Source organism: Eublepharis macularius, chromosome 5 (assembly GCF_028583425.1).
Source record: "Eublepharis macularius isolate TG4126 chromosome 5, MPM_Emac_v1.0, whole genome shotgun sequence".
NCBI classification, from domain to species: Eukaryota; Metazoa; Chordata; class Lepidosauria; order Squamata; family Eublepharidae; genus Eublepharis; species Eublepharis macularius.
Window position 1 is genome coordinate 47,684,276 of NC_072794.1, and position 27,083 is coordinate 47,711,358.

A 27,083-nucleotide genomic window follows, 5' to 3' on the forward strand; every position below is an offset into this window, starting at 1 on the left:
CTCTTAGTTTCCCCATGCAGAAAGAAACAGCAGTGGTGGATACTTGATTGATCTGAGCTTAGCTTGCTGTCTGCTGTGGGTTAATTTAAAGAACCAACCCTGTCCACAGAGCTATAGGGGTGGCACTTCTGTTCTTCTGTCCCTAGCCTCTGTGTGAAATGGAGACCAAATAGAGAAATTAAGGTAGTCCTGCTGCACCAGGCATTACCTTTGCACTTAACTCAGGCAAGAAATAAAGGGAGGGGGCGCTTTCTCCCCATGAAAAGAAGTGACTGGGGTTACCTTTTGCTTTTTTGCAGCTGTCTTGTGTTTAATACAGAAGTCAGGTAGGCAGAGTGGAAACAGGCAGCACATGCTTTGCAGAAGCACAGAAAAGTGGTGTAATTGCTGCCATGCCTGCTGGTAACACAGGCATGTGTACAGTAACTTCTGCCTTGCAGCAATGTTGTGTGCGTGTGTAGAATAGTGTATGCAGAAGCAAGATTACTGCAGAAGCTCAGTTGAACATGTGTAGATGGGATATGTGTTTCAGGAAAGAAACAGTAGCCGTGACCAGCTAACTAAGGCAAATTGAAAAACAAATCCAAAGAAATAATGCAAAAGTTACTTTATAAGAAAGTTAATAGAATATAAAATAAACTCTAAGTGGTCAAAAGCTGGCAATTCGGGAATACCATAATACCAGAATTATGGCATTTTACTCGCTTCAGTATGCTCCGTAAATATTCAGAGCATACTGAAGCAACTCCCCCCTGACCTCCCCCCTCCCCCGGGGCATGCTGGCCCTGATTCGGAAATCTGAACCTTTACGAATTGGGTCCGATTCAGGAATTTTTCCAGAATTGGATTTCCGAACCGCACACCCCCTATACACCATATCACCTGGAAGGCAATGAGAATGCTCGTTACTAATGAAGCTAATTAGAGAAAGAAGTTGTGAGCCCACATGACATTACAGAGGGAAGAAGAAATTGCCACTGATCCAGATCTGTCCTTATGGATGCTATAAACCTGCATGAGGAAGCCAATTTGCCCACCACCTTTTGCCTCCACGCCCTTTTGTTTGCTCAACTGCCCACAGTATTCCATGCTTCCTGAAAGTCAATGGGTGTAAGCAAAGGAAGCAACTTCTTCAATAACTAGTTTGACAGGGTTTTTTTTTATATATCAGTCTTTTATTGGGCCAATGTTTATTTCAGGTTCCTTATGTATGGAACTTGATAATACTGTAAAATTTCCACCAAGCTTTCTTCATATGATCTGCATTTTATGATTAAAGAAATGTTTCTGTATTTACCTTATGTAATAATAAGTGTCATTTTCTGGAAATAAAGTAATATAAAGCCTGTTCTAAATGGTTACCCAGAAAGATCTAATAGATAGCTTCTAAACCTGTTGAAATATTTAAATAGGCAATACTAGTATAGACCTCAAAGTAGAAAATTGTTGATTATACAGAAGCATTCTTTTGCTTAAAATTGGGATTTAGTCATAGATGGTCCAGTTGAGTTCTATCAAACTAGTATTTATTAGTTTACCTTAACTGGTTAAATTGAACTGAATTAAATGCTCAGTCTTGAAGACTGACTGGTCTAGCAAACACAATTTAGGTGGTCTCCTTTCTTCCACATACTAAATTTTAGTTTGGTATCTGCTTCATCATTAATGCAGACTGCTTGTTACCTCTAACCTCAAGCTTCTTATAAAGAACAGCTAATCTTTGCAGGACTATGTAGTTTAATAATTAGTAAAATCACATCAATACACATACAAAGCTACTTATTCATAGACATCTTTTAAATGTTTATAAGTTTCATTGCAATTCCCCCATGAGTACATTTTTGAAAATACATTAGAGATGCTAGCCCTGTATACATCCCCCCCCACACCATCACCAGTTTATGAGCACAACACCTATGCTCAGAGGAAGTGTCTGAATGTATGCTCTCTCCCTGTGGCTGGCAACATTTGGAAAGCAGCATCCCAGATCATGGGGAGTGAGAATAGATGTGGACACTTCCTCCAGGCATTGGTGCCATGCCAATGAGCTGGCCATTGCATGGGAGGCAGGGCCAGCACACTCACACCCACTCTTCCTCCCCATGCATTCAGTCAGTCCAAGGAAGAGTCATTTGTAGAGTGTTACTATATTAACAGCAATGACATTAGCAACATGCATCCCCTTAAACAGAAGATCAGAAAATTGTGTTGGTCGCACGATTTTCTCTTTTCTTCCCTTGGTATATTTTTATTTCTGTTTCTTATCTTGAATAGATTGTAATATGTATATTTTCATTTCTATTTTCTGTCTGTTATCTATAATACACTTATCAAGAAAAAAAACTTACTGAAGTACTGAAAAGCAGACAATGGCTCCTGTAACAAGTTAAGCTGTTTTGCAATGTAAAGTTCTGAGCTCTGTAATTTATATGTATGAGTTCTTATCATAACTGAGCAAGCAAGTAGAAAGGAAGTTCTTAGAAAACTTGAAAGATGTGACTTTTAAGCTGCCAAAGTGAATCAGTGAGCACAGCATTCAGAAGGCTTAAGTGGTAAAGCTCTGAGGAGAACCAGAAATAACCCCATTGCAGCAACTTGCAGGTCTCTTCTCTCAAGCTTTGTTTATCGGAGCCAATCAGGTAGAATATAAGAATATAGTCTGACAAACACACATGTGAACTCCAGCACCAATTGCATGGCTAGTCGTATTTAATTGGTGTTTTGCCCAAGAGTGTAGTTCCATAGTCCCTGCTCAGCAGCCTAATCTGCTATAGAGGCTACAAGAGATGGGATCAGAGGAGAGGTAAAATGCTACAAAGAAGTAATGGAGATGAGGAAAGCAAGATTCAGGTGGCTGTACAGCTATAAGTAATGAAAAGTGTTCATGGTTTTTTTGGATTCAAAGGTGCAGAAAGCTAGATTAATTGTTCATTAGTTTACATTTTTTCTCCTGGATTACTATTCATGCAGGATTCAGGTCATCAATATCCCTTATTCAAAGGACTGATTATCTTGTGATTGTACATAAAATTTCCAGTGGAATAGACTTAATTTTGCAACTTACACTACTCATTCTTTCATTTCATTCAGTTTGGGATAACTGTTGCTGTTTTGTGGAAATGTATTTGCATTGCAAACATGCAGCATTTGTCCACCAAAATGAAAACCACAGATATACTAGCCTTTACAAAGCACTTAAAGAACAGAAAGATACAACAGAGGGCTACAAGACTGCTACAAGACTGCTGTTCTAGGCATAGGAAGTAGTCGAGTACAAGCCATGGAAATGAGAATATCAAAAGTCAAAGTGGAGCTAAAAGTAAAACAGAGGAAGTAAGTGTTGTAAATGGAGGCCAGAGAGTTGGTGCTATGAGTGTCAGTTTAGAAAAAACTAGCGTATGAAAATGTTTTTTTTTTTAAATAATGTATTTAGAAGCATACTGGAGATACACTATTGGGCAGTTTTCTTTTAACGGGTTATCTCTCATAGAAGTAGGATACATAGAAACTATAGGTGGTTGCTCACAGAGCAACCAGATAACAAACATGAATATTGCAATGTAGTTCTGCAGAAAGCACGTGAAACCTAGATGTTGACTCCATTCATGGCACCATCCCAAAGTTCTGGCTCCTTCACCTTTCTCTTTCATGCTGTACTTTCTAAGTTGGTCATGAATATACTACCAGAGGTTAAGATGGGTCTGTACAACTAGTGAGCTATGAAACCAAGTGTAGATCTACCAACCATGCATGATGGCACTCCAAGGACCCAGCCAACCTCCTGCTTTTGCTGCTTGTTTGGGAATACAAAAATTAAAGGGGAGGGAGATATCAACTGCCTGGCAAGGTTCAGCTTGATGGGTCACAAATTGTATAGGCCTGGCCTAAGGCATCTGTCACACACCTGCATTGGGATATTTTAGGCAATAACAGCAAAGCACCTCTCGGCCACATATGTACAAAGTTGCTACTAGTTTCCAAATATGCTCATATTATTTACATTTGTATATGTTTGAGTATGTGAAAGAATTTCACAGGGTCAGTTACTTCCTTATAAGCCCAGTGAGTTCAGTGGATTTAGATATGTGAGGCTCTTTTGCTAATCTCACCGATGCTCTCACACCCAGTTAAGCTATTTCTACAATATATGAAATTTGGTTCCCATGTACTACAACTCACTCTGCTTACTCGATGTTGGGAATTTTATGTTGCTTCTTCAGAATTTGGGACACAGAGCCCGCAATTCTAAAGACACTTTCTGGGAGTAATTCTCATGGAATAACATGGGACTTCCTTCTCAGTAGACCTGCTTAGAATTGCTCCCATAGTCAGCTCCATAACTTTGGCAAGCACTACAGTGCAGACCAGGCAAAAGGAGAGAGTAGTGAGTGGTGACAGTTTCCCATTCACACACTTGAAGCCATGAATGTAATCATATTCTCATTTGCCTATATCATATACGTCTGCGAGATGTCAATTTTTGTTCTTTTTTCAGATACAGAGCTCTCACACTGTGTTGAACAGACAATGACTTGCTTAAGGCCAGTTAGGGAATTCCCAGTAGACATGAGCTTTGTACCAGATCTCTGTCCATCTACTAGACTGCCCTCACCTGACATTTGTGTTAGCTAACATGCTTGATAAGTGGATTTCCTTGAATGTATTCTACACTGTTAATTATTCATCTATGAACAATATTTTGGTATCCATAACAGGGTGAGAAAGGCCCTCAAGGCCCCGCTGGACGCGATGGAGTACAGGGTCCCGTAGGTCTTCCTGGTCCTGCTGGTCCAGCCGGATCTCCTGGAGAAGATGGTGACAAGGTCAGTTGCTGTTGTTTGTAGTTGTGTGTTTGTCCAATGATTTTGCTGTGGTTTTCAAAACTTCAGAAACACTGGGATTACTGAGATTAAAAAATGAAAAAGTGTCCCATGAAAGGCGAACAGAATTATTGTGGCATAATCTTTTGGGGACTAGAGCCCATATGGTCAGATATATTAATCATTATCCTCAAATGGATACAGGCGAAAATAAAGTCAGAAAGGCATGAAGTAGCAATAGAACTGTCACATATTATGCAAAATCCAAAAATGTAAAAAATAAAAACAGAGTAACTCCTTCACAAATGCTATTGCTGTGATAATGCTATCTTTTAAGAAATAGTATGTGGAAAATATTATGCGTGAACTTTTTGTGATACTGCATTGATGTAAAACAGAATGGCATAGAGGCAAGTCGATACAGTAGGAGATACTTTAATTTAACAAATAGTGAATGGGTACAAATGAAAATATTCCCAAGAATTGAATCCTTTTAACTCTTTTGCCAGGAAGGAAGAAAAGATACAAATAATGTATTTTATATCAAGAGTAATCTTTTGCTCTAAAGAGATCTGAATATCTGATCTGCAAATGCAGAAGAGTTATGATATATTGCAGGAATTCCAAAACATTGCATTATGAAGGAATTGATGATGTATAAGGGAAAATAAATGAATCAAATGGATTGCCACCATATCTACCCAAACTGAGGATGTCCACTGTGTTAAATAATCAATATCAACAAATAACAGCTCAGAAGCATGTAAAGGGAAAAAAAAACACTTGTTCTTCCCTTTGAAAGGAAGCAAGCAACACAACTCCTGGGGGAGGGCATTCCATAGTGCTTCAGCAACTAGTAAAAAAGCCCTGCTCCATGGGGATACCCCTAGAGTTCACAAAAGATGATTCTTTGCTGTTTTGTACTGAATCATTTCAAGTTGTTTGTGATAAACTGCTTGAAACATATCCCAGTGTAAGAAGAGGGCAGCATTTTAATATTTTCTCATTTGTTTCCAGCCTATCAAATATGAACCATGAATAGCAAAGTTAGGGGCTGGGGAATAATGCAACAGTGTGTGCATGTGGACCTTCATATGCAGATTGGTCAAATCAGGCCAATATTCAAGTATATGATTTCAACAACATTTCGTCCTCTGGCCCCCTTTGACAAGTAAATTTTGGAAATTCTTAACCCAGCAATAGCTAAACCTCTCTGAGAATTATAGCCTATAATTAGATATTAGATATCAGACAATAGAGTCCTACCCTGTGTTTGCCCCCAAGCAGCAAAGCAGCGCAAGAGAGGGTGTTTGCAGGTGAAACAGGGAGAGTGCTTAAGCCATCTCCTGCTCACACCTTTTCCTCTGGATCCCTTCTTCCTTATTCACAGCTAGTCCTAGAAGTACAGCTGGAAAACATTAACTGGAGGAAAGGTGACTGGGAGAGGTGTTGGGAAGGTAATGTAGTGGGTGGGAGTGCATTTCCTCTCTCAGTCTGTACTTTTCACTGAAAATGCTACCTCCCATCATGGTTTTGCATGCAAGTAGCAAGCACAAGGTTGGCAAACTCATGATTAATTGTCTGTCTTCTGTGCAGTCCCATATGGGACTGCGCACGGGCAGGCCTGCCCATTGGTAGGTTTTTTAAAGATAAAATCCACTAGGGGGCGCGCGCCTTTCCAGTGTACATGCACAGACTTTCCCAGTGAAACAGCACTGGGAGGCAGCACCCCCAACCCTCCAGTTCCTTCTTTGATGCTGACCGGGAAGGTCTTGCTACGTTCTGCTCATGCTAGAAGAGGAAAAGAGGAGAAAGGAAAAGAGGAGAACGGAGACATGAGATTGTTGTAGAATGTCTGATAAAGAGGTGTGTGACCTGCACAACAAAACCAAAACAGATGGTCATTCAGTCTGTCTAGAGTGTCTGGGGGAAGGACATAATGTGCAAACTTGTGAGCACTGCTGGAATTTCATCCCCAAGGCCAGAGAAGAGAGAGCGAAGAGAAAGGGTAATGAAGGCATCTGATACAAAAACCTCTGCCCCACCTTCTTTGGGCACCAGAGACATCGGACCGAGCCTGGATTCCGTCTATGGAGCCATCACGGATATAACACCCTTCTGTTCAATCAACAACATCATCTTCGGATCCATCTCAGAACCGACATCGGTTCGAAGTGCTTGAGACCCAGGGTCTCACTGAGATTCCTTGGGCCCACACTCCACTGTCGAAGTCACCATCTAGATCTGAGCTGGCAGCATCTGCAGTGGTTAAGAAGAAGAAGTGGTTGGATCTGAGTTGTTCGGAATCGAAAGGACAAGAGGCTAAGAGATTGGCTTCGAAGACTTCGGATCTGAAATGCTTGGATCCAAAGAGCTCAAATCCAAGAATGGTGGAACCAAATATTATGTTTCCGAGGATCTTGTATCCAAAGACCATGGATCCCAAAAACTTGGATCCAAAGTGTGTGGATCAGCCTGCAGCATCCTATGAATTTATACAGCCTCCAACCAAGAAGCCCAGATACAAAACCAAGCACTTAAGAGTCTGCCCAGAGGACAGACTGCAGACACCATCTTTTCATTCAAGGTCTCTATCATATCATTCCTCGGCTGAGGAAGAGGAGCTACAAGAAGGGCTTGTACCATGATTACTCTTGGCAGGTCGACCCTGAAGACCAGCAGCCTTATTCTTCGCACCCCAGACTGACGTAGTCACATCCAGTGCCTTCTACTTATAGTTTGAATTTTGGAGAATCCTATCGTATGCACTCAATAGTGTCAGGGTTCAGAGCTTTTGAGGAACACAGAGGTCGAGGTCACCCTATGAGATTCCCAAGTCATCTATGTCCTGTCAGCTTTCAGAGAGGAACCAAGAACAGAGTCTCAACCCAGCGTTGGATCCTTCACCAGATGAAGCGGTCATGGGGACTGGTCAGTTTTCTCCTAATGAAGATTACCGATTTTATAATGAACACATGTTAAGGATGGCATGGTTGTTAGAAATAGAGGTGTCAGCTGTGGACCCACAACCAAAGGATAAAACTCCACAGGACCTCTATTCGGGAAACTCTTCCAACATGACTTTCCTTATCACTCAGAGTCTGGTGGAACTGATCAGTTCCATATGTGAAAAACCAGCCTCAGCTCATCCAACGTCCAGGAAGTTGGAAGGTCTATTCAAGGCCAGGGAGGACATTTGCATCTTTTTGTTCAGCCACCCTCCTCCGTCATCGCTGGTAACAAAGGAGATGCAAACGTGCCTGAGACAGGATGCTCATACTGCCCCTGCTGACAAGGAGAGCAGAAAACTCGATTCTTTGGGCAGCAAGTTATATTCTTTGGCAGCTCTCAACATTAAATTTGCAAACTACAGGACCATTATGGGAGCCTACCAGATTTTTCTGTGGAATCGATTGACGTCGTTCCTCGAAAAACTGCCCGAGGACCAAAAAGTATTGGCGAAGGTCATTCAGGAAGAGGCCTTGAAACTCTCTAAGCAGCAGATTAACGCAAGGCGTAATTCTTCTGACACTTCTGCCAGGGGTCTGGCATCCTCTGTAATATTGAGAAGGTATGCATGGCTTCGGACTACAGCCCTGGCCTTAGAAAAAAGAAACAAAATTTAAGATCTCTCATTCAAAAGGACAACCTTGTTTTTGGTTAAAAATGATGATTACCTCTTACAGAAGAGGAAGGACCACCAGAGGAGATGGGCTAACAACGGCTCTCGACAAGGTCCACAACCACCCTCTAATACGAAGGCACAAGGGCAAAAACAATTCTGACTAGAACTGGATCAGCCGGTAATTTGGGGGAATAGACTGGCTAAATTTTCTTTGGCTTGGGAAGAGATTACTTCTGATAAGTGGGTGTTGCAGATTGTTAAGTTTGCTTGTTACCCAGCTCAAACTCTGCCTGATTTTTTGTCACATTCCCCTTCTGAGAAACTGCAGACAAAAGTAGGGGAACTGATTGAGAAAGGGGCCATACAACAAGTTCCCAGTGAGGAGTCCTGGTGGAGCTTTTACTCCAATACGTTTTTGGTAGATGAGATGGAGGTGTTAGACCCATCCTGGATCTTAGATAGCTCAACAGATACATACACACTAAGAAATTTAAGATGGTGATGCTTAATATGGTGTTACAGTTACTTCCTCATAATACATGGTTTGTGGTATTGGACTTAAAGGATGCTTACTTCCATATTTCTATACATCCCTCTCACAGATGATTCTTGCATTTCATTTGTAATAACAATATATTCCAATATCAGGTGTTACCCTTTGGCCTTTCTACTGCCCCAAGGGTGTTTACTAAATGTATGGCTGTTGTGGAGGCCTACCTAAGGAAACAGGGTTGCTTCATTTATCCTTATCTTGATGACTGGCTTCTGACAGCTTCATTAAGAGAACACCTGCAGAAACATGTAGAGTTAGTGGTAGACACCAGTAATAAATTGGAACTGATTGTAAATTTTAAGAAATTGTCCCTCACACCATCCAGGAGGGTTCAGCTCATTGGAGCTGTACTGGATAGCAATGAGAACAGAGACTTTCTACCTTAGGAGAGGGCGAACAGAATCCGAACAATTGTAGAGCAACTTGGCTGTTGTTTTTGACTGTGCACAATTTTGAATCCCAGGATCTGAGCAAGGGGCACTCAATTCCTAAAGCAGTAATGAGTTCTTTAAACTGGTGGAAAGACTATGGGAGTTTGCTAAAGGATGTAGAATTTGGGTCAACCCAGGTGGATGTGAACGTTTCTACTGATACCTCCACGTCAGGTTTGGGGGCTCATTGAGGTACTCTCAGTACTCATGGGAAACGGTTGAGACATGAAAGCCTATTACATATTAATATCTTAGAGCTATGTGCAATTCGTTATGCCCTTATAGCTTTTTCAGATACCATCCGTCAAAAGAAGGTACAAGTACTGACAGACAATTGCACGGCCATGTTTTATTTAAACAAGCAGGGAGGCACCACATCCAGAATCTTATGTGAGGAGGCCATGATCTTATGGGAATAGGCCATAGAGAGAAGTATCTCTTTACAAGTTATGCACATACTTGGCACCATGAATGTGACAGCAGATAAACTGAGCAGACTGAAGTCAGAAAATCATGAATGGTCTCTGATGTTTACCTGGAACCAGCGATTGGGGCCATCTCAAGATAGATCTTTTTGCAAAAGACGGGAACCAGACGACATCAACATATTGCTCTAGGGAAGGAATAGGATGCAACTCAATAGGGGACACCTTCCAGATAACGTGGGAGGGGCACCTCTTTTATGTGTTTCCTCCCATCCCATTAATTTCCAGGATGGTCAGCAAGATTAATAAGGAACAGGCTGTGCATCATTTTAATAACACCTTTTTGGCCCAGGCAACACTGGTTCCAGCATGTGATACATCTGTCCAAGGGTTCCTGGTATCACTTCGGGTTGGAACCAGATCTGCTGACAAACAGAGGAGTATGGTATCATGATTTACCCAGACTGAAACTGGTGTGGTACATAGCAGAACAGGGACATTATCAGAGAGAGTGACTGAGATAGTACTTAACGCTGGGAGAGCAAATACTAGGAAATCTTACACATTTAAATGGGAACGTTTTAATCACTGGGCTGCCCAGAAAGGTTTAGAACCCTTCAATGCCAAATATCAGATATATTGGAGTTTCTACTATCACTTAAGGATGATGGACTCTAATTCTGCCATTAAAGTATACTTTGCTGTCATCTCAGCATTCCACCACAGAATTGATGGGAAGACCGTTTCCTTACATAGCATTTCTAAATAATTTCTTAAAGGATTCCAGACTATGTTCCCACCCATTAGAGAAATAGTGCCTCAGTGGTCACTTCAATTAGTATTGGCTGAATTAAAGCAACCCCTGTTTGAATCTTTAGCTAGCTGTGGCCTTCATTTTTTGTCACTAAAAGTTGCCCTTTTAGTAGCTATCACCTCTAGCAGGTGAGTAAGTGATCTAACATGGTTATGTTTCTATCCTCCCTTTTTGAAGATTCACCAAGGGAAAGTAGTTCTGTAGTCCGCTCTTAGTTCCAATGAAGAACATTCCTACCTCCAGGTAAGAAGCTTGTGAGTCTCCCATGTGGAACGGCACAGAAGACGGACAATGGAAACAGAGTTGCACTTACTGTAACGGTTGTTCATTGACATCTTCTGTGCAGGCACACATATCTTCCCTCCTGCCCCACTGTGCTCTTCAATACTTAAGGGACTGGTGGCTCAGGAGAAACTGGAGGGCTGGGGGCACCACCTCCCAGTGCCATTTTGGCAGGAAAGCCCGCACATGTGCACTGGGGAGGCGAGCGCCCCCTAGCGGACTTCACCTTTAAAAAACCTACCTGTCGGCAGGGCTGCATATGCACAGTTCCATGAGAGCCTGCACAGAAGTTGTCAATGAACAGCAGTTATGGTAAGTACAACTATTTTTCTGCTGATCATCAAGTTCTTCTTCTAGATGTGCTATAAAGCTGAAAGAATATATTAACTCAGGTTCTGTCTCTTAAGCACTCTTTCTCAGTTGCTTATAATATGAATTGCAGAGAAGTAAGGAGTTGCCTTCCTTGATCACAGTTCGATTCAGTGAATACCGAAAGAAAAGTGTGGCGGTGGGCGGGGTGGGGTGGGGGAGCCATTTTCCTTCATTTCAAATCCAATTAAAGTAGTTTCAACATGAGGCCTTGTTGTGCTTTCAGCCATAGCACTCTATACCAGTACTAATCTGTCACAGCAAAATGTGATTGATCAGTGCAAAATTTCCCACCTTAGGCCTTTGCTTGTAAAATGGAGGCATGAGGCAAAGAGAATTATAAGGTGGCATTTAAAGATACTTCTGTAATGACCCCAGCTAAATGAAAAGTAGGCCTTCTAAAGAAGAAACTTAACACCTTTCTTTCTGTTACAGGGTGAAATTGGCGAACCAGGGCAGAAAGGGAGTAAAGGTGACAAGGGAGAAAATGTAAGTGGTTTTTTAAAAAAAACATCTCTTTCACTCTCGCTTTTTGACTCCTCGACAGTATTGCTTTTTCGTTCTTATTGCTTGGGCATGAATGAAAACATGTATCAAAAGCCAATATGCTGAGCAAGCAGGAAAGAGGTCTGTGTTGTTATAACATTCCCTGTCCTTAGACTGTAGAAATGGCACCAGAGGCGTTTTTAAAATTCAAAAATCTTTTACTAGTTTATTTATTTTAGAAGGGAAAGGTCAGGTGAAATCAGGGGTTGAAAATTTATGAGATAATTCAACGTATATATAAAATCACATCACTGAGGTAAAATCGGAACATACACAGTCTTCAGTTCTTATGCTTTCCACAGATACTTAAAGGCTTATGTTTTGAGGCTTCTGTTCCCTTGGTTTTCCCCAAACACTCTGGCAGAGAATTCCACCATTTAATGCTCATTGAGTAAAGAAGTATTTCCTTTTATCTGTCCTGAACCTATTTCCCAACAATTTTGTTGGGTGTTCCCAAGTTCTAGTATTACGGGAGAGGAAGAAAAAACTCCCTCTATCCACTTTTTCCACACCATGCATAATTTTATAGACTTTTATCATGGCTTCCCTTGGTGGTAGAAACTTATCACAAGTTGACCCCTCAGGGATTTTCCAAGGCCAGAAACTTACAGAGGTGGTTTGCTATTGCCTGCCTCTTCATAGCAACTCTGGTCTTCCTTGGTGGTCTCGCATTCAGTTACCAGCCAAAACTGACCCTGCTTAGCTTCTGAGATCTGATGAGATTGAGTTTGCCTGGCATATCCAGGTCATGGGAGCTCCTATTAGCCATCTTTCTTTTCTAATGTACCCATTTTTCCACCTATGCTTGAAGCGTATCTACACATCCCTATGGGAGGTTCAAAGAAAACATTAGTGCCAGTGGTTAGTGCTGTGGGAATTACTTTCCTTCTGCCAGCATTGGATGTTCTGTTCAGGGTCTGAAGTTGATGAAGAAACTGTTCACAGATGGGACAAAACGTCTAAGACCTGCAACTGCAATTTCCATCTTAAAGTAAAATTTCAGAGTGAATTAGAAATATCTAAGGAATTTTAAGGGGTACTGAAATTTTACAGGAATTTTTAGGCACCCCTAAATGTATAAGACACCATATCCCCGAAAAGCAGCAGAAACTGCATTAGAAAACCTGGGCTTTTAATGGGATGAATTGACATTGAAGAAAATTAGTGCCTTCGGTATTTTTCTTTATATGTCTCCTTCACAGAAAACTAAAGGTTCATGGATTTTCTGTGTCAAAAGTCATAACCAAAGAATTGGGTGCTGTGAATAGGTAATACTACAAACAAGTAAAGGTCCCATCCTCCCCACCCCTTTGCTCACATGCAAGACTGGTCACTTACTGGCCAGCCTGCCTGCCTTCAGCACCACCACTACCACCAGCCTGGTTCATGTGATGGTAGCAGCTTGGGCTCCCACTTCTCCCCCCAGTAGTGCAATCTCAGGGACTCACAAGAAACTTGCAGAGGAAAAAAATCCCAGTGGCAGCAGAACTCTGCTGCTTCCCTGCTTGCTCACTTTCTCACTCCTACCTGTCTGCCTGGTCATCCTGTAGTTTACATGCCCATGCCCCACCCTTATACCCTCCCCACCAGCACTCTGCCTGTTCACCCCCCTGTCCCCTGCTACTTCACCTGCCTCCCATTCACTCCTCACATCTCCCTGGCTCCTCTTTTCTTAAAACGGCAGGGGTCACTTCATTTTTCCTCATATCTCCTTTCCCATATTATATCCTCTGTCTCTCCTCTCCTCCCATATTCTTTCCCATTTCCTTGCTTCCTTCTCTCCGTCCCCACTCTCCAACCAGTATTTCTTTAATCTCATCCCTCAGTCTTCAGCCTTATTTTTATTTTCTTCATTTTGCCCCACATTTCTCCCCAATGAGGAACCAAAGCAGCTTACATCATTCTTTTCTCTTCCATCTTTTCCTCATAACAACCCTATGAGGTAGATTAGGCTGAGAGAGCATGACTGGCCTGAGGTGACAAAGCGAGCTTTCATGGAAGACTGGAGAATTAAACTTGGGTCTCCTAGATTCTAGTCTAATGCTCTAACTTTATACTACCTCTCTCCGACATGGCATTCTCTCCCTGCAAAAAGGCTGGCCAAGCTGTGGGTTGCTCAGAGCCAAACTACACGAGATTAATTACACACGTACGACACTTGAACAAACTTACACATGTTTCCCCATTGCTTTCCTGTTCACTTGCACACCGCAGTCACACTGCACTTGATCTGCTCAGATGATTAATCGTGTTCCCATGATCTTTCTTCTCACTCTTCCTTATTCTGACTGAAGATGCTGCATGGAGAGGAGGAAGAAGGTATGGGGGGGAGGAGGGTGACCAAAGGAGGAGTAGGGAGACGGTGGCGTCAAGTAGAAAATGGGAGAATTTAAAACATGCCAGATTAAAAGCAAAACAGTTTGGGTATAAGCCAGATCTAAGGGCAAAAAGAGGAGAGAGGGAAGTGGAAGCTGCCCAGGATTGACACTCTGCAATGGTGACTCACTGATTATGACATGGACAGTTGCAACTGCGACTACACCAGTTACCTGACAGACTAGGACTACAGGACACATGTTCACCTGGGATAAATGGACATGGGCAGGTAGGAACAGACATGAGTCTAGACACTCGCATAGCCTCATGTAATTCATCTTGTCTAGTTCGGTTCTCAGTGACAGCAGGTTGCTCAGGTGAGTTTTGTAGTGGTCAATGCCAGGCCCAGCCAAGTTGCACAAATTGGGTAAGGGCTGCTGCTATACCCAGGTGAGTTGCCCAAGTGATAGCAAGTTTCCCAGTGGTTGCTTCTTGGCCTAGCCCCAGTTAATCCTCCCTCTAGGAGGGAGTGGGGTAGACTGGAAAGGGCCTGCCCCCTCACCCTCCCTTTTACTGACAGAAACCAAAGTTTGAAGCCTGGCAATGCTATTGTGGTTGCATAGCAACCCCCACAATGAGAGGGCATCTATTTCTTAAATGCCCAGGTACTGCTTCTATTATTTTGGGGTTTTAAAACTCCCTAATGTGGGTTTTAAAAAAAAAAGATTTTAGATTTTTTGGAAATATGAGGCTTTTCTCCAGTTTTTAAAAAGATCTTTCTTGTCTGTTCATGGCTCCAGTTGGTTCCAGTTTCTTGGGCCATATTGAGAATATTGATGATGAAACATCTTAGATAAAGAGTTGATAGTGCAATCCTAAATAGAGTTAACCCTGCTAAGCTTACTAAAACCAAAGGGCTTAGAAGGATGTAACTCTGCTTAGGACTACAGTTGGTAAACTAAATAGGTTTCATTCTATCCTTTTCTATCCTTTTCAGTAAAGGAGATTTACTATTGAAATAAAGAAACTATAAGATATAGAAGAATTTAATCCCTTTCTCAGTAAATAATGAACAGTGTCAAAAACAAGATCCCCCACAGCATAGTTTTTGTGTAAATTACTTCCTGGCCTACTCTTCTAAGGAGTCTGTGTTTCACCAGGTGATGCAGTTACACATATTTACTATCTAACAGTGTAATCCTAAACATATCCTTATAAATTCACTGGCTCTAATGGATTTAGAAGGGTGTAACTCTGCTTAGGGCTCCAGTATTAAATAAGCACAGTGGGATTTGTCCAGTCACAAGAACAATTCATTGTTCTTTGCGGGCGGGTGAGTGGAGGGAATGAAGTTCAAGTCTAGCAGATAGCATTTATCTGGAGATGGATGAAGAAAGTATTGTTGATCTTTTTCCCTCTATGAATCTCCTCAAAGTGGTTTTATACATTTTTTAGTTGTGGAAAAACCCAGATCTCAATGTGATTCACATTTGAATAGAAATGTACCTTTAAATATCCCAAAACATTGCAAATGTAATTACCGTCAAAATGTCAGTTTCAAATTTATTGTTCAGAATGAAGTATAAGACTTTGGGAGGTGAACAAATAATGCTTGACTGCTCGGAATGTAAAAGACCTTGGACTCACAGCACTACCTCTCTAAAGAAATGCAGGGATGCTTATTAGACCTGAATAATGCAAAATACCTTCTTGTGGGTCTGCTGTTCATCTGACTTTAGATGCCAGTGTTATCTTCTTTTTCTTTTTTCTTTTGCAGGGTCCTCCTGGACCACCAGGACTTCAAGGTCCTGTTGGCGCTCCTGGTATAGCCGTAAGTATCCCACTTGTTATGCATAATAAATGAATACCTTTCTCGAACTCTCATTAGTTGTATCAAAACTTCAGTCATAATTTATATAGCCTAAAATGGAGAAGATTTTAAATCACATCCTCAAGGCATCTGTGTGTCTGTACAGTCCCATGCCTTCTTCAGGCTCCAGTCTCGGGTCAGCACTCTGCTTTATCAGTCTTGCATAAGCATAACAATTCAGTGAAAAGATCCATGGCTAAACACTTGGATAATGTTTCCATACAGTTAAATTGATTATAATCTGTATTCTTAAATATCTATGGAAGCAGGACTGGTGTTTTTAGGGCATGATATTTGTTTGCAGATGAATGCGTAAAGAGATCCCATTGAAAATTATTGTATTTGAGGTGGCTTTGGATAATCTGAAGTGGTGTCCATTTATGATACTAAGATTTTAATGTTTGACTTGCATATGTAAGTGATGCTGTTTGCAAAGAGCTGAGCATTAATGTAAGAACCAGCTTGAGGACCAACGGCTTGTGTGATGAATGATTGTTGCCAGAATTAAGAATGGATTTGTGTTTAGCATCAGGATCAATTTCTTTGCGTGTTCATGTGCCGCTTTTCCATCTGTCAAAGTAATGGGTGCAATCAAAATTTCAAATGGGTAGGATAATCTTTCACTTGTAATGGTATCTCCAGCATTCCTGTTTGGTCTAATATTGCAAAGCTCTCCACTTTCTTTGTTGCTTTTCCAACATTTTAATACATAAGTATTAAATTGACAGTGTTGTCCTAAGAACACTTCCTTGGGAGCAAGCTCCATTGGTCAGACCACCTTAGGATTGCTCTTCAAGTGCAGGAAGTTGTTCTTTGGATATGCTTTTATGTAGGTTCTTTTTAAATGCCCCATTGGATTTTCCCTACACTGATATTTTGTCACTGGGGATTTTTTCCCTTTTGGTTCTTCTCCTGCAACACACAACTACATCAGTCATGAGAGTGATTTCTGGGTGACAGGCGGTATCCATGGCATTACCGTGGGAAGCAACTGAACTCCTGCACCTTTTAATGACTTTGGATGCTTTAAGCTTTTGATGCTTTAGGCTCATCTGGCATTGGACAGGGAGTTGGACTAGAAGGTCTGTCTGTATGGCCCCTACAAATCTGTGATTCTGTGACTTTTTAAAATGTGATGATCTTTTGAAAAGCTTTATTTGTGGGGGAGGGGCTAGGAACTTTTATAAACTTCTCTCCTAGAGTAGGATAAAGGTTGCATTTCTGCTTCAATCCAACTGAAATCCATGGAATTTAAGTAGCCTAACTGTGGACATCATAATCAAAATCCATATGTTTTTTCTCAGTATCTGGACAGGCCTTTGTACAAAACAAACACAGTTAGAAATTTATTGATCCCTTAGCATAAATCTTTCTGAGTTAGAATGAAGTAGCTTCTACCCTTTCTTAGAAATAGTAGCTACATGATTCATAGTTTCCAAGTCAAAATACCATGTGTGACTTTACAAATACTGGGCCTCTAATTTAGTAGCATTTGTAAAGCAAAAGTCTGTGTTTACTGTATTTGTTGAACGAATGAGTCAGAATATATATTAAATTTATTAAAACACAGATTCTAGTTCCCAACCATATGGTGTAAAATTAAGTCACATTAATTTCATTGCTACACAATTTATGATTCCAACTCAAAACCACTTTTCCACTTTGGTTTTGAGGCAGAGTCCTTGAGTTCCTTGTAGTCCTTGTTGTTTTGAGACACAATTTATGATCAACAACTGACATTCAACGTGTTTTCTCTAACTTCTATCAATCTGTGAGTCTCTCTGAATTGTGTCTCTTCCAATTTACTAGGGTGGTGATGGAGAGCCTGGTCCAAGAGGACAGCAAGGGATGTTTGGGCAGAAAGGTGATGAGGGCCCGCGAGGCTTTCCAGGTCCTCCAGGACCCATTGGTCTCCAGGTGAGTCTTACCTTTGCCTCTCTTCCCTCTCCTCATAAATTGAAGGGGGGAATCTGTTTTTCTGTTTTTTTAAAAAAGCTTGATTTGTCAACAGCTAAAAGTTTGTAAAACTATTTCTTTACTTACTTGCTGAGGAAGACAACACTATTTATATGGCAATTCAAAGTGTTTGTAGGTCTTCATGTGTGTTTATTCGTGGGTAAATTTCTTCAGTTCTTCCTCATTCTACATGTTTCCTAGAATTCCCCCTAACAGCCACGATTACTTCCCATTTCCCTCTCTTTTCCCTTCCCCCTTGCATATGCCGCTTCAGGCTTTGGCTGCAGCAGGGATGGATAGTAGAAAGAAAGTCACTACCTCCCTTCTCTAGTATCCTGAAGGCTGCTTTGGCAGTGCCAGGGAGTAAAGGAAATACAATTGTTGGCAATGGTCAAGATACCAGGGAGGATGCAGCTTTTCTGCTCTGCTTCTTGGTTTTCCAGAGGCATCTGGTTGGCCAATTCTGTATACAGAATTCTGGGCTAGATGGTCTTTCTTGATTGAAGACTTGTTACTGTCCACATGACTTACAGATCAGTCATATGGCCTCTATACTAGTCTCATGAGTCTGAGCCTTGTGAAGCTGACCCTCCCAGGTTTATCAGTAACAAAAGGAGATCCAGTCATTCCATTCTGGAATGTTGCTGTTTGTTGTAATTTGCGCAGCCACACTTGATGGAAGGGCTCAACCCTCTTTTCTTTGAACAAGCAAAAAGGTACTTTTGATACAAAAGGCAAGCCAGGTTTTTTCTATTTGTTTACAAGTGAAAAGGCTCAATTGTAAAAATGCAATCATTTGAATTCTAGTATTATATAGAAAAGTACTAGAATTCATGGTGACATTAACAATGTCCATTACAGATGATTTTCTTTTTTTCATGTTTTAATGAAATTTAAATTTGGTCTGTATTAAAAGAAATAATATGTTTCACATTTATGTTTTTAAAATTTGTGAAACTTACATTAAAATCTATTCATATGAGACGCAAGCAAATGAGCAGTGTGCTTGAGTAAAATTATGTTTCCCTGAATCTCATTTGTCTTTGAGTGTGCTGTCTCCATTCACCAGGATTCCATACACTCTGATTCATAATAAAGGACCATTGAGAAATGAAGAGCTCCTTTTTAGTCACTAATGTGGCTCTCATCAAAGCAACCCGAAGCCCTTGTACAGCTTATCGTTTTCTCATTATAATATTTCACAATAATCAGATATTGCCAAATGTAATGAAATTGACTTCATAGTACTTATAAAAAGTACTACTTTAAAAAGTAGTATTCCTTAAAAAGCCGGGATTTTTTTCAATAATACTGCCAAACTTCCTTGCCTTAGATACATCTTTTTAAACCTTCCACTGGCTTGTACATACTTAGCTAATAAGGACTTTTTTCTGGAATGCCTGAGAGTGGTTAGCTGCATTCTCACTTAAATATGATATTTTATGTATTTTGAATCATTTGATTTAAAATTTGTTTTCAATGTGCTACATTTTATTTTTATAATACTGGTGTTATGCCTTGTCATCTTAGATTATTACGCTGTTTACTACTTGTACTATCATATTTTATTCTAAGTTTGTATGCATCTCACTTTGAACACTTCTGGAGAAGCATGTATGAAGATATTAAATAAAAATAAAACTATTTTGCTAGTACTAATAATAATTAAATGCCATTTCTCCTTGGGTCCATTTTTAACCAAATGTACAAAGTCCACTGGATTAGGGATGGAAATATTTCAGTTTAATTGTCTGCAAGGTTGTATTTGAAGATTGTGATTTGACAAATACCAGCATACTTTACATTAAGCATGCCTACCCTCCCATTGCCATTAATGATGCTGTTCGATCTGGATGGAACTTTCAGAATAACTGAGGGCCTGTGTTTGAATTACTAAAGGCAAGTTTTTGGCTTAATAAATCTTAATAACAAACTGTTGGGTAAGTAGTTAGTGTTTGTCAGGACAGCAAATTGTAATTGATGAGCTACTTATATCGACAACACAGGGGTCTTTACCTTTCTGTCAGTCCCACATACAAATGAATGATTTGTAGTCGATTATTCACCCAAAACGTTTAGAGAGCAATTCTAAGCAGGTCTGCTATGAAGTCTATTCAGACTTACTCCCAGAAAACCATTCTTAGGATTGTATAAGGCTACAATTGTCCTAACCCTTTTAACCTTACTGGATCTACTTTGTAATGTACTTTATTATATGCCTTTAAAAATGGACCAAAATACATTGACACAATTCAGACAAAATTAAGAACTTAATTCCACTGATTTCATTGAGAGAAGTAAAGACATATTTACATCAACGCCATTGAACTTAAGGGGTGCTTAGTTATGGCTGGATGTGTCTTACGTATTGTCTGTTAAGAGCAAATGTCTCTTACAGCTTTTAAAAATATATGCTTATGAGATTTGTTCTAGATATGGAAATGCATCCATGACTGAGCTATATCAGTGTGAATTGTCATTTCCCCCCTTTTTGCTTCTCTCTTGAACTAATAAAGCTTACTTCCAATGAAGAAAACTTCCAATGAAGAAAACTAAGATAATTTAATTATTACAAAACACTTTGAAAAGTAGTGGTCCCTCCTGATCACAAATCTCATATACAACCACACAGCCTCTCGCCTACTGTACAGATGTGCAGCTCAACTTTCCTTTTCCGCAAGTATCAGTGGAGAGGCCAAACGTGAATACCTGATGCTGCCTTGCTAGATTACAGCCAATAATACTATATATATTATCTGCTTAAATATCACAGCTCTGTCCCTATGGAAGGTATGAAGTAGATACATCTATTTCCAAAAATAAGTAGCTAACAGCCATTGCCATCAAGTGCCATTTAAGTGCCATCATTGCCATTTAAGCCAATTGTGGAGCCATTAACTTCAATAGAACTACGATCTATTAAAATCCCAGGTTACCAATTTAACTATAGCGCCTGATCAGGCTATACGTCACCCAGTTTTAAATATCAATGTGAAATTGCAGTCAGCAGATACTGGCACATTATCATGGTGACTATGAAGCCCAATCTTTTCAATTTCGTAAAGTGGAGAATTTTAGCAGCTGAACATATCAGTTATTGAATGTGCAAATGGTATTAAAATTTTCCTTCAGAGACTATCGGTCACAAATGGCTTGGTATTGTGCCTGCTTCTGAAGAATGGGATCAGTAAGGGTGTGATGCTGCTCCTATTGAAATCAGAGGCAAAATTCCCACTGAGTTGAAGGGAGTGCAGGAGTGCCAGTTGTGCATGTAATTTATGTAAAATGGGATTCTAAATTTTGCATAGTTCCTTCATATTACATTTCAGTCTATTAAAAAGCAATAACCCAAGCCATTTCAAAGGTGAACTTGTGTGTGTGTTGTGTGTGCACCCTTTGCTCAGAATAATCTTTATATCCATTAACTTTTTGTCAGACATTATTTTAACATTTTCCTTATAATTCAGAGCACAATTCTTCCCCCTTCCCTGTGCATATGCAGCTGTGTGCTTATTGCCGTAGGCCCAGTGTAGTCTTCTTCCTCCCCTTCTCTTCTTTGGTACTTTCTTCCCCAAGTAGGAATGCTTCCTATTTCCCCATCCAAACTTTCCAATTGAGGGTCAAACCACACAAGACAAAATACACTCGAATTACACTCAAATACGCTCGAATTACAAAATACACTTGAATTACCTGTGTAATTCGAGTATATTTTGTCTCGTGTGGTGAGACCCTGAGGATTTTATGTTGAGGAAGAAAGGATCCAAAGGCAGTGTTGTGTTTCACACAGAGAGCTGATGTTCCTGCCAAGCAGAACCATGGGCTTCATATTTGTACAAAGAAACATTGTAAAGTCTTGATACATTTCATTGTGGTTTCTTGAATTTCAAAAACAGGCCATATTTAAAGCTATAAAAAGGTAGTGGTCTATAGCAAACCATTTAATAAATTGTGTATTTAACAAAGGAGGCAGACTTTTATTCCTAGTAATTAAGAATTCAAGTGCACTGGACTTCTGAATGGATGCGAAGCATTTGAATGTTAGAGTTAGTTTTGCACATCCAGTACAAGACGGGCATTTAGTGCCTCTTTAAATAATTGAAAACACCTGCCATTATCTCCTGTTTAGAAACTGATAATGAGACAAGAATGCATTGACTGTGCCATTCTGCATCTGTTGCAATCAATGGATATATTTCAGTATGCATATTAGTATCCATTATAGCTTTTTCTGTAAATGCAGAGTAGTCTATTAACCTTCCAGATAATTAGAGGGTGAAATGGATGAACTGTTTGCACACTAACAAAAAGTGGAAGTTGCGTCATTGGTGCTTATTCCATAACAAAAAGAAAAAAACTTAAAGCATATGGGAAATCACACTTCTAATGCTGCCTACCTCTTTTTCCTGCTTTGCCTCTTGGCTACAGCAAGGATACCTTGAAGTTCCCTGAAAAGGTGGCCAAGTGAGGTTGTTGCAGACTTACAAAAATGCAGGTTGCTTGAACAGTAATTCTACTGGAATTCTCTTCCCCTGGCCCCTCGGCTGGAGAAGGTTAAGACCTGAAGTAGACCAGTGGTGAGGCTATGTGGGTAACATTTAGTGTACATTTAGGGACAAATAACATCCCCAGGGTCATTTCATCTTGGGAAAATTGCATGTAAAGAAGACAGAGGCCCCTGGCCCTGATCCAAATAGTATGGTGCTTGGGGCTACCATCTGGCTGTAGGGCAGGCATGTCAGGTCAGGAGTATCCCAACTAGACATGGGCATGAACCGCATTACGAACTTCAAAAACCCATGAAATTGGCGATCACACGATCACGATCCGGCACTTCGTTATTGTCCACGGCAAATGAACCAGCGTTCGGAAGAAGCCTGGTTTGGTGCGTTTGGCTGCTGTTCGGGAAGCCATACAGTCAGGCGCCATCAATCAATTCCCCTGGAAACGGAGCCGGGGGAATACCTGAACTCTGTCTGCGCTCCTTCTGTCGCCCTGGAAACCCAAATGGAAGCCCAGCTTACCTTGATCAGCAGGTCTTCCTTCCAACCACGGAGCTGCAAAGTGGTTACAAGCTGGGAGAAGACACCCGGGGGGGAGGGGTGTTCTGTAGCCATGGGCACTCCAATCTCATCCCTGCAAACCCTGATAGGCCGCTCTGATGGCCAAACGCAGACCTCCTGCGTTGCTCTATGGGACCTCATCTTATAAAAAGCACTGCGCTCCTAGGCTGTCTTTCACTTTCAGCGAGCAGTGGAGTGTGAGAGCTGTTGCTTGCTACTTGCTAGCCTTTGGGGAGAGACAGAGAGAGTATAATTGAGCTTAGATTTTTGTGCAAGTTTCCTGGGGGCCTCGGATTGGAGAGGGTATAACTCCAAGATCCCTATTGCAATCTTGACCAAACTTGGGTGCTGGCTAGAGGAGAGCCTGCTACACATTCCCTGTGAATATGGGCTCTAAGTGCAATGGGGGCCGTTCTGAGCACCACGAACCACAAACTGCAAACCAGTTCGGCAACGGGAAATGTCCATTGCGGTTCATGACTTCGGGATCATCATCGGCACCGAACCACGGATTCGTTAAAAAAATTTGGTTCGTGCCCATGTCTAATCCCAACCTGACTTGCAAATCAACATTTTGTCTAGTTCATGGCTTAGCAGCACATAATCTCAACTGTATACAGGTTTCCATTCTGGTCATTATGGGGGGAAAACACTAGAACAGGAAAAAATGAAAGGCTGGTTTATAAGTAAAATCTCATTAATCTTGCTCAAGTATAAAACATTATGAGCAAAAGATCTGCTCTTAGCCAACTGCTGAGTCAGAGCTTCTCTGGTAGATAAATATCATTGAAATTAGAAATACCAGATACAGTGTGTGCCAAAAATATATTAACATACAATGAAGCTGGAACTGGGTTTCCAGGAGCATTTCTGCTTTTTCCTCAATGTGGCTCAAACACTGGGGTTCCTATTTCTAAGAGGAAAAGTGGCTGTGAGGGGAAGTTAATGGGAGAAGTACCTTCTCCTTCCTACCACTTCTCCCCTGCAAATTTCTCATTTGCAGGCAACTGTAGAATCCTGTCTTTTCATGAATATCTATTTCCATCTTGAAAGTATTTCTTCAGCTACATTTTATATCATTATTTAATGGGAGTAATTATATCCCACTCTCCCAGATACCTGCTTTATGTTACATAGAACACTTTCTTTTTCCTGTTTTTTAACCTAAAACAACTTAGTTAAGCTGTAGCCCTATCAGGAAAGGCTGCTTAGCTCTTTCCCTTATGGTATCTTTTGGACTCAAAATTGTTGTCCCCAAGCTGCTTTTTTTGCACCTGCAAAAGGAGGAAAGAAGAGGAAGTGAGAGAAATCCTGTTAGGTTCACCTGTTCTTTTCTACTAAATGAGAAGTCTTCCCCTGATGGGGCAAGGCTTCTTCCAACAAAGCAAGGCTGCTCATTCAGTAAAAGGGAGTAATTAGATCCAGCCCCATGTATCTTTCCCCTGCAGGTGTAAAACCGGGTTGGAGTTTGTGGTTCTCACTTGGAAAGGACCAGAGGAGAAGGCTTGTGCAATGTCTGACTGTACAAGCATCCTCCACTTGGACTGAAACCTTACTCAGGTTCCTCTGAATGTAGAATAATCATGAAACAAAACTCCTCCAAACTAGAATTTTCTACACTATGGATTATGGAAGAATATCTAGTAACCAGTCCGTTTCAGAAGTTTCTTTATTCTGCTAACAGTAATATATGAATATTTTAATAGTGCTATATTATTTCTAAACAATTTGGGTCTTGCAACCTTGGAATCAGGACCATATAGTAAATTACAGTGTTCTATTTTTATGTAAATTGATTGCAGTTTCCATTCTTTGTAATGTCAATAGGAGAAAAAGCATTTGGCTTTAAAATTCAGAAATATGTATATTAGAACCACATGTATGTTAGAATCAAATATTCTAGTCCTGATAAACACCTGTATAAGGATCTCATTATCTGTCTGACTTTCCCTCTTGTTAGACATAGACAGGAATCCGAGGAATTGGAGAAGCAGGCAGAGTGGCAGTAGACTGTTACAGAAGCACAGAGCAGTATTCATTTTGATAGATAACTATATAAATGGGTGTTCAGATATTTCCCTATAAGGGATAATAATTTACAGCATTGCTCAAGTTCAATAATTGTGTAATGTCTTTCTTCATCTTTCCTATCACTAGGGTCTACCTGGTCCACCAGGTGAAAAAGGTGAAAATGGAGATGTTGGACCAATGGTATGGGTTTTTTTAAAATTATCCGTATATTGTTGACATAAAAATATTACAAAGAATATCTTCTCCCATATAGTCCTTTCCTCTTACGTCTTCCCAGTCAAAAGATCTTCTGGTGAGGGTGGACTGTTCAGTGAGAGCATGAAAGATCTCAGTGTCACTAAGCAATAAAAGCAGTAAAGCACCATTATATGTATGTCTGTTAGGTTTATTTCTTTATGACATTTATTAGATTTATATCCTATCTTATAGTTACTGAGTAGAGTATCTAAAATATAAATATTATGATTACATTAATTTCATCTTAAATTTCTATTTGTGACTTTATGTCCAGTGCATGGGACTGGCCGAAGGCCCCCTAGTGAACTTTCATAGAAGACTGGGAATTAAAACCTAGGTCTCCCAGATCTGAAACTCTAACCACTACAACACGTTGGTTTTTCTTGGCTGTCTGGCTGCTGCTGAACAGTAGCAAGCAGCTGGGTCTGGGTGAGTCATGCAAGTCATGTGGTAGCCTGGTGGTTGCTGCTAGGACTGGCCCCTTGAGTCCTCCCCCAAAGGCCAAAACAGACCTGGAAAGGTCCTTGCCCCCTCCCCCCAAATTTACCGACAAAAACCAAGGCTGGTAGGCAGGCAGTACTGTTGTAGATGCCTAGCAATGGCCCCTGAAGGCATTTGTTTCTTAAAGTTACAGGTGCTGCTTCTGTCACTGGGTCGTGGGGGAGCTTAATGTATTTTTATATATATTTCCAATTGTTCAGCAAACCTGGTGCTTTTTGTTTACAGAAATAGCTATCTCGTCTGTTCATGGCTTGAGTCTCTGGGTTTAAATATCCTCAGATGGGGCCACATTGAGAATTAGATATATTGCAGTGATTAGCATAGTTATAGCCCTTGTTCACTTGTTGAATTTCTTTTTGTCCCTTATAGGGCCCACCTGGACCCCCTGGCCCAAGAGGCCCTCAAGGTCCGAATGGAGCTGATGTAAGAAAGAATCACCGTTCTAATGGTTTTTGCATTCATTTTTAAAAAAATAAATCTCATGTGACCCAACTTACATGCCATCATTGTTGTCATCATCCTAGGGTCCCCAAGGTCCTACTGGCTCTGTTGGCTCTGTTGGAGGTGTTGGTGAGAAGGTAAGAAAACAGATAATTTTTCTTTCTTTTTTTAATTACCAGGAGCAGAATGATGAAGGACACGTATATACAAACAATTTTCAACTCTTTTTTTACTTGGTAGTGTCGAAATGTGAGCATTTTTCAGACACGGGGGTCATTTCCCAAGTACAAAATCTGCTTAAGGGCACAGTTACCAGCATCCTGGCACTTTCAGATTTATTTTCTTTATAACCAACAAACCAAAATTAGTCTCCCTCATGGACACAGAGGAAACTTTGGAGACGTATGGTAGGGTCTGGTGAGTGATCAGAATCCAGAAGAAAACCAGTAGAGCTTCCAGAGCGTCCAACTTTATTAAAATACATGCAATGTTTTTTTTCTGGGGGAGTGCCTGACCAGAGTGTGCCAACAGCATGTACTAAATGGGGAGTTTTGTGTGAGAGTGGTGCAAGAGGCAAAGGAGAGAGTGAGTATGTGTCTTTTTTGCTTGAGATTGCTTGGTTCCAAAGCTGTTTGTGATCTGCTTGTTTGCCTGAAACATATTCTTGGTTCTTACTTTGTGCTCCAGTGCACAGGGTCTTGGAATGAGGGACTATGTTGCTTGAGCTGGGTCAACCTGCATTGTCTGAGGCTTGCGGGTGGAGCCACAGCCTTCAGCAGAGTAATCAGAGTTCATCTCCCAAA

The 27,083-nt window shown here is 40.8% G+C and overlaps 1 protein-coding gene across 1 annotated transcript in view; it reads left to right on the forward strand.

Annotated features, from left to right (window-relative positions):
* The window catches only part of COL11A1 (collagen type XI alpha 1 chain), a 368,205-nt gene that overhangs the window by 277,320 nt on the left and 63,802 nt on the right, over positions 1–27,083 (forward strand). The window contains exons 43-49 of the mRNA XM_054980352.1: positions 4,716–4,823; positions 11,755–11,808; positions 15,959–16,012; positions 17,861–17,968; positions 25,228–25,281; positions 26,209–26,262; positions 26,364–26,417. Of these exons, the coding sequence (XP_054836327.1) occupies positions 4,716–4,823; positions 11,755–11,808; positions 15,959–16,012; positions 17,861–17,968; positions 25,228–25,281; positions 26,209–26,262; positions 26,364–26,417 (486 nt within the window). The remainder of the gene's footprint in view (positions 1–4,715; positions 4,824–11,754; positions 11,809–15,958; positions 16,013–17,860; positions 17,969–25,227; positions 25,282–26,208; positions 26,263–26,363; positions 26,418–27,083) is intronic.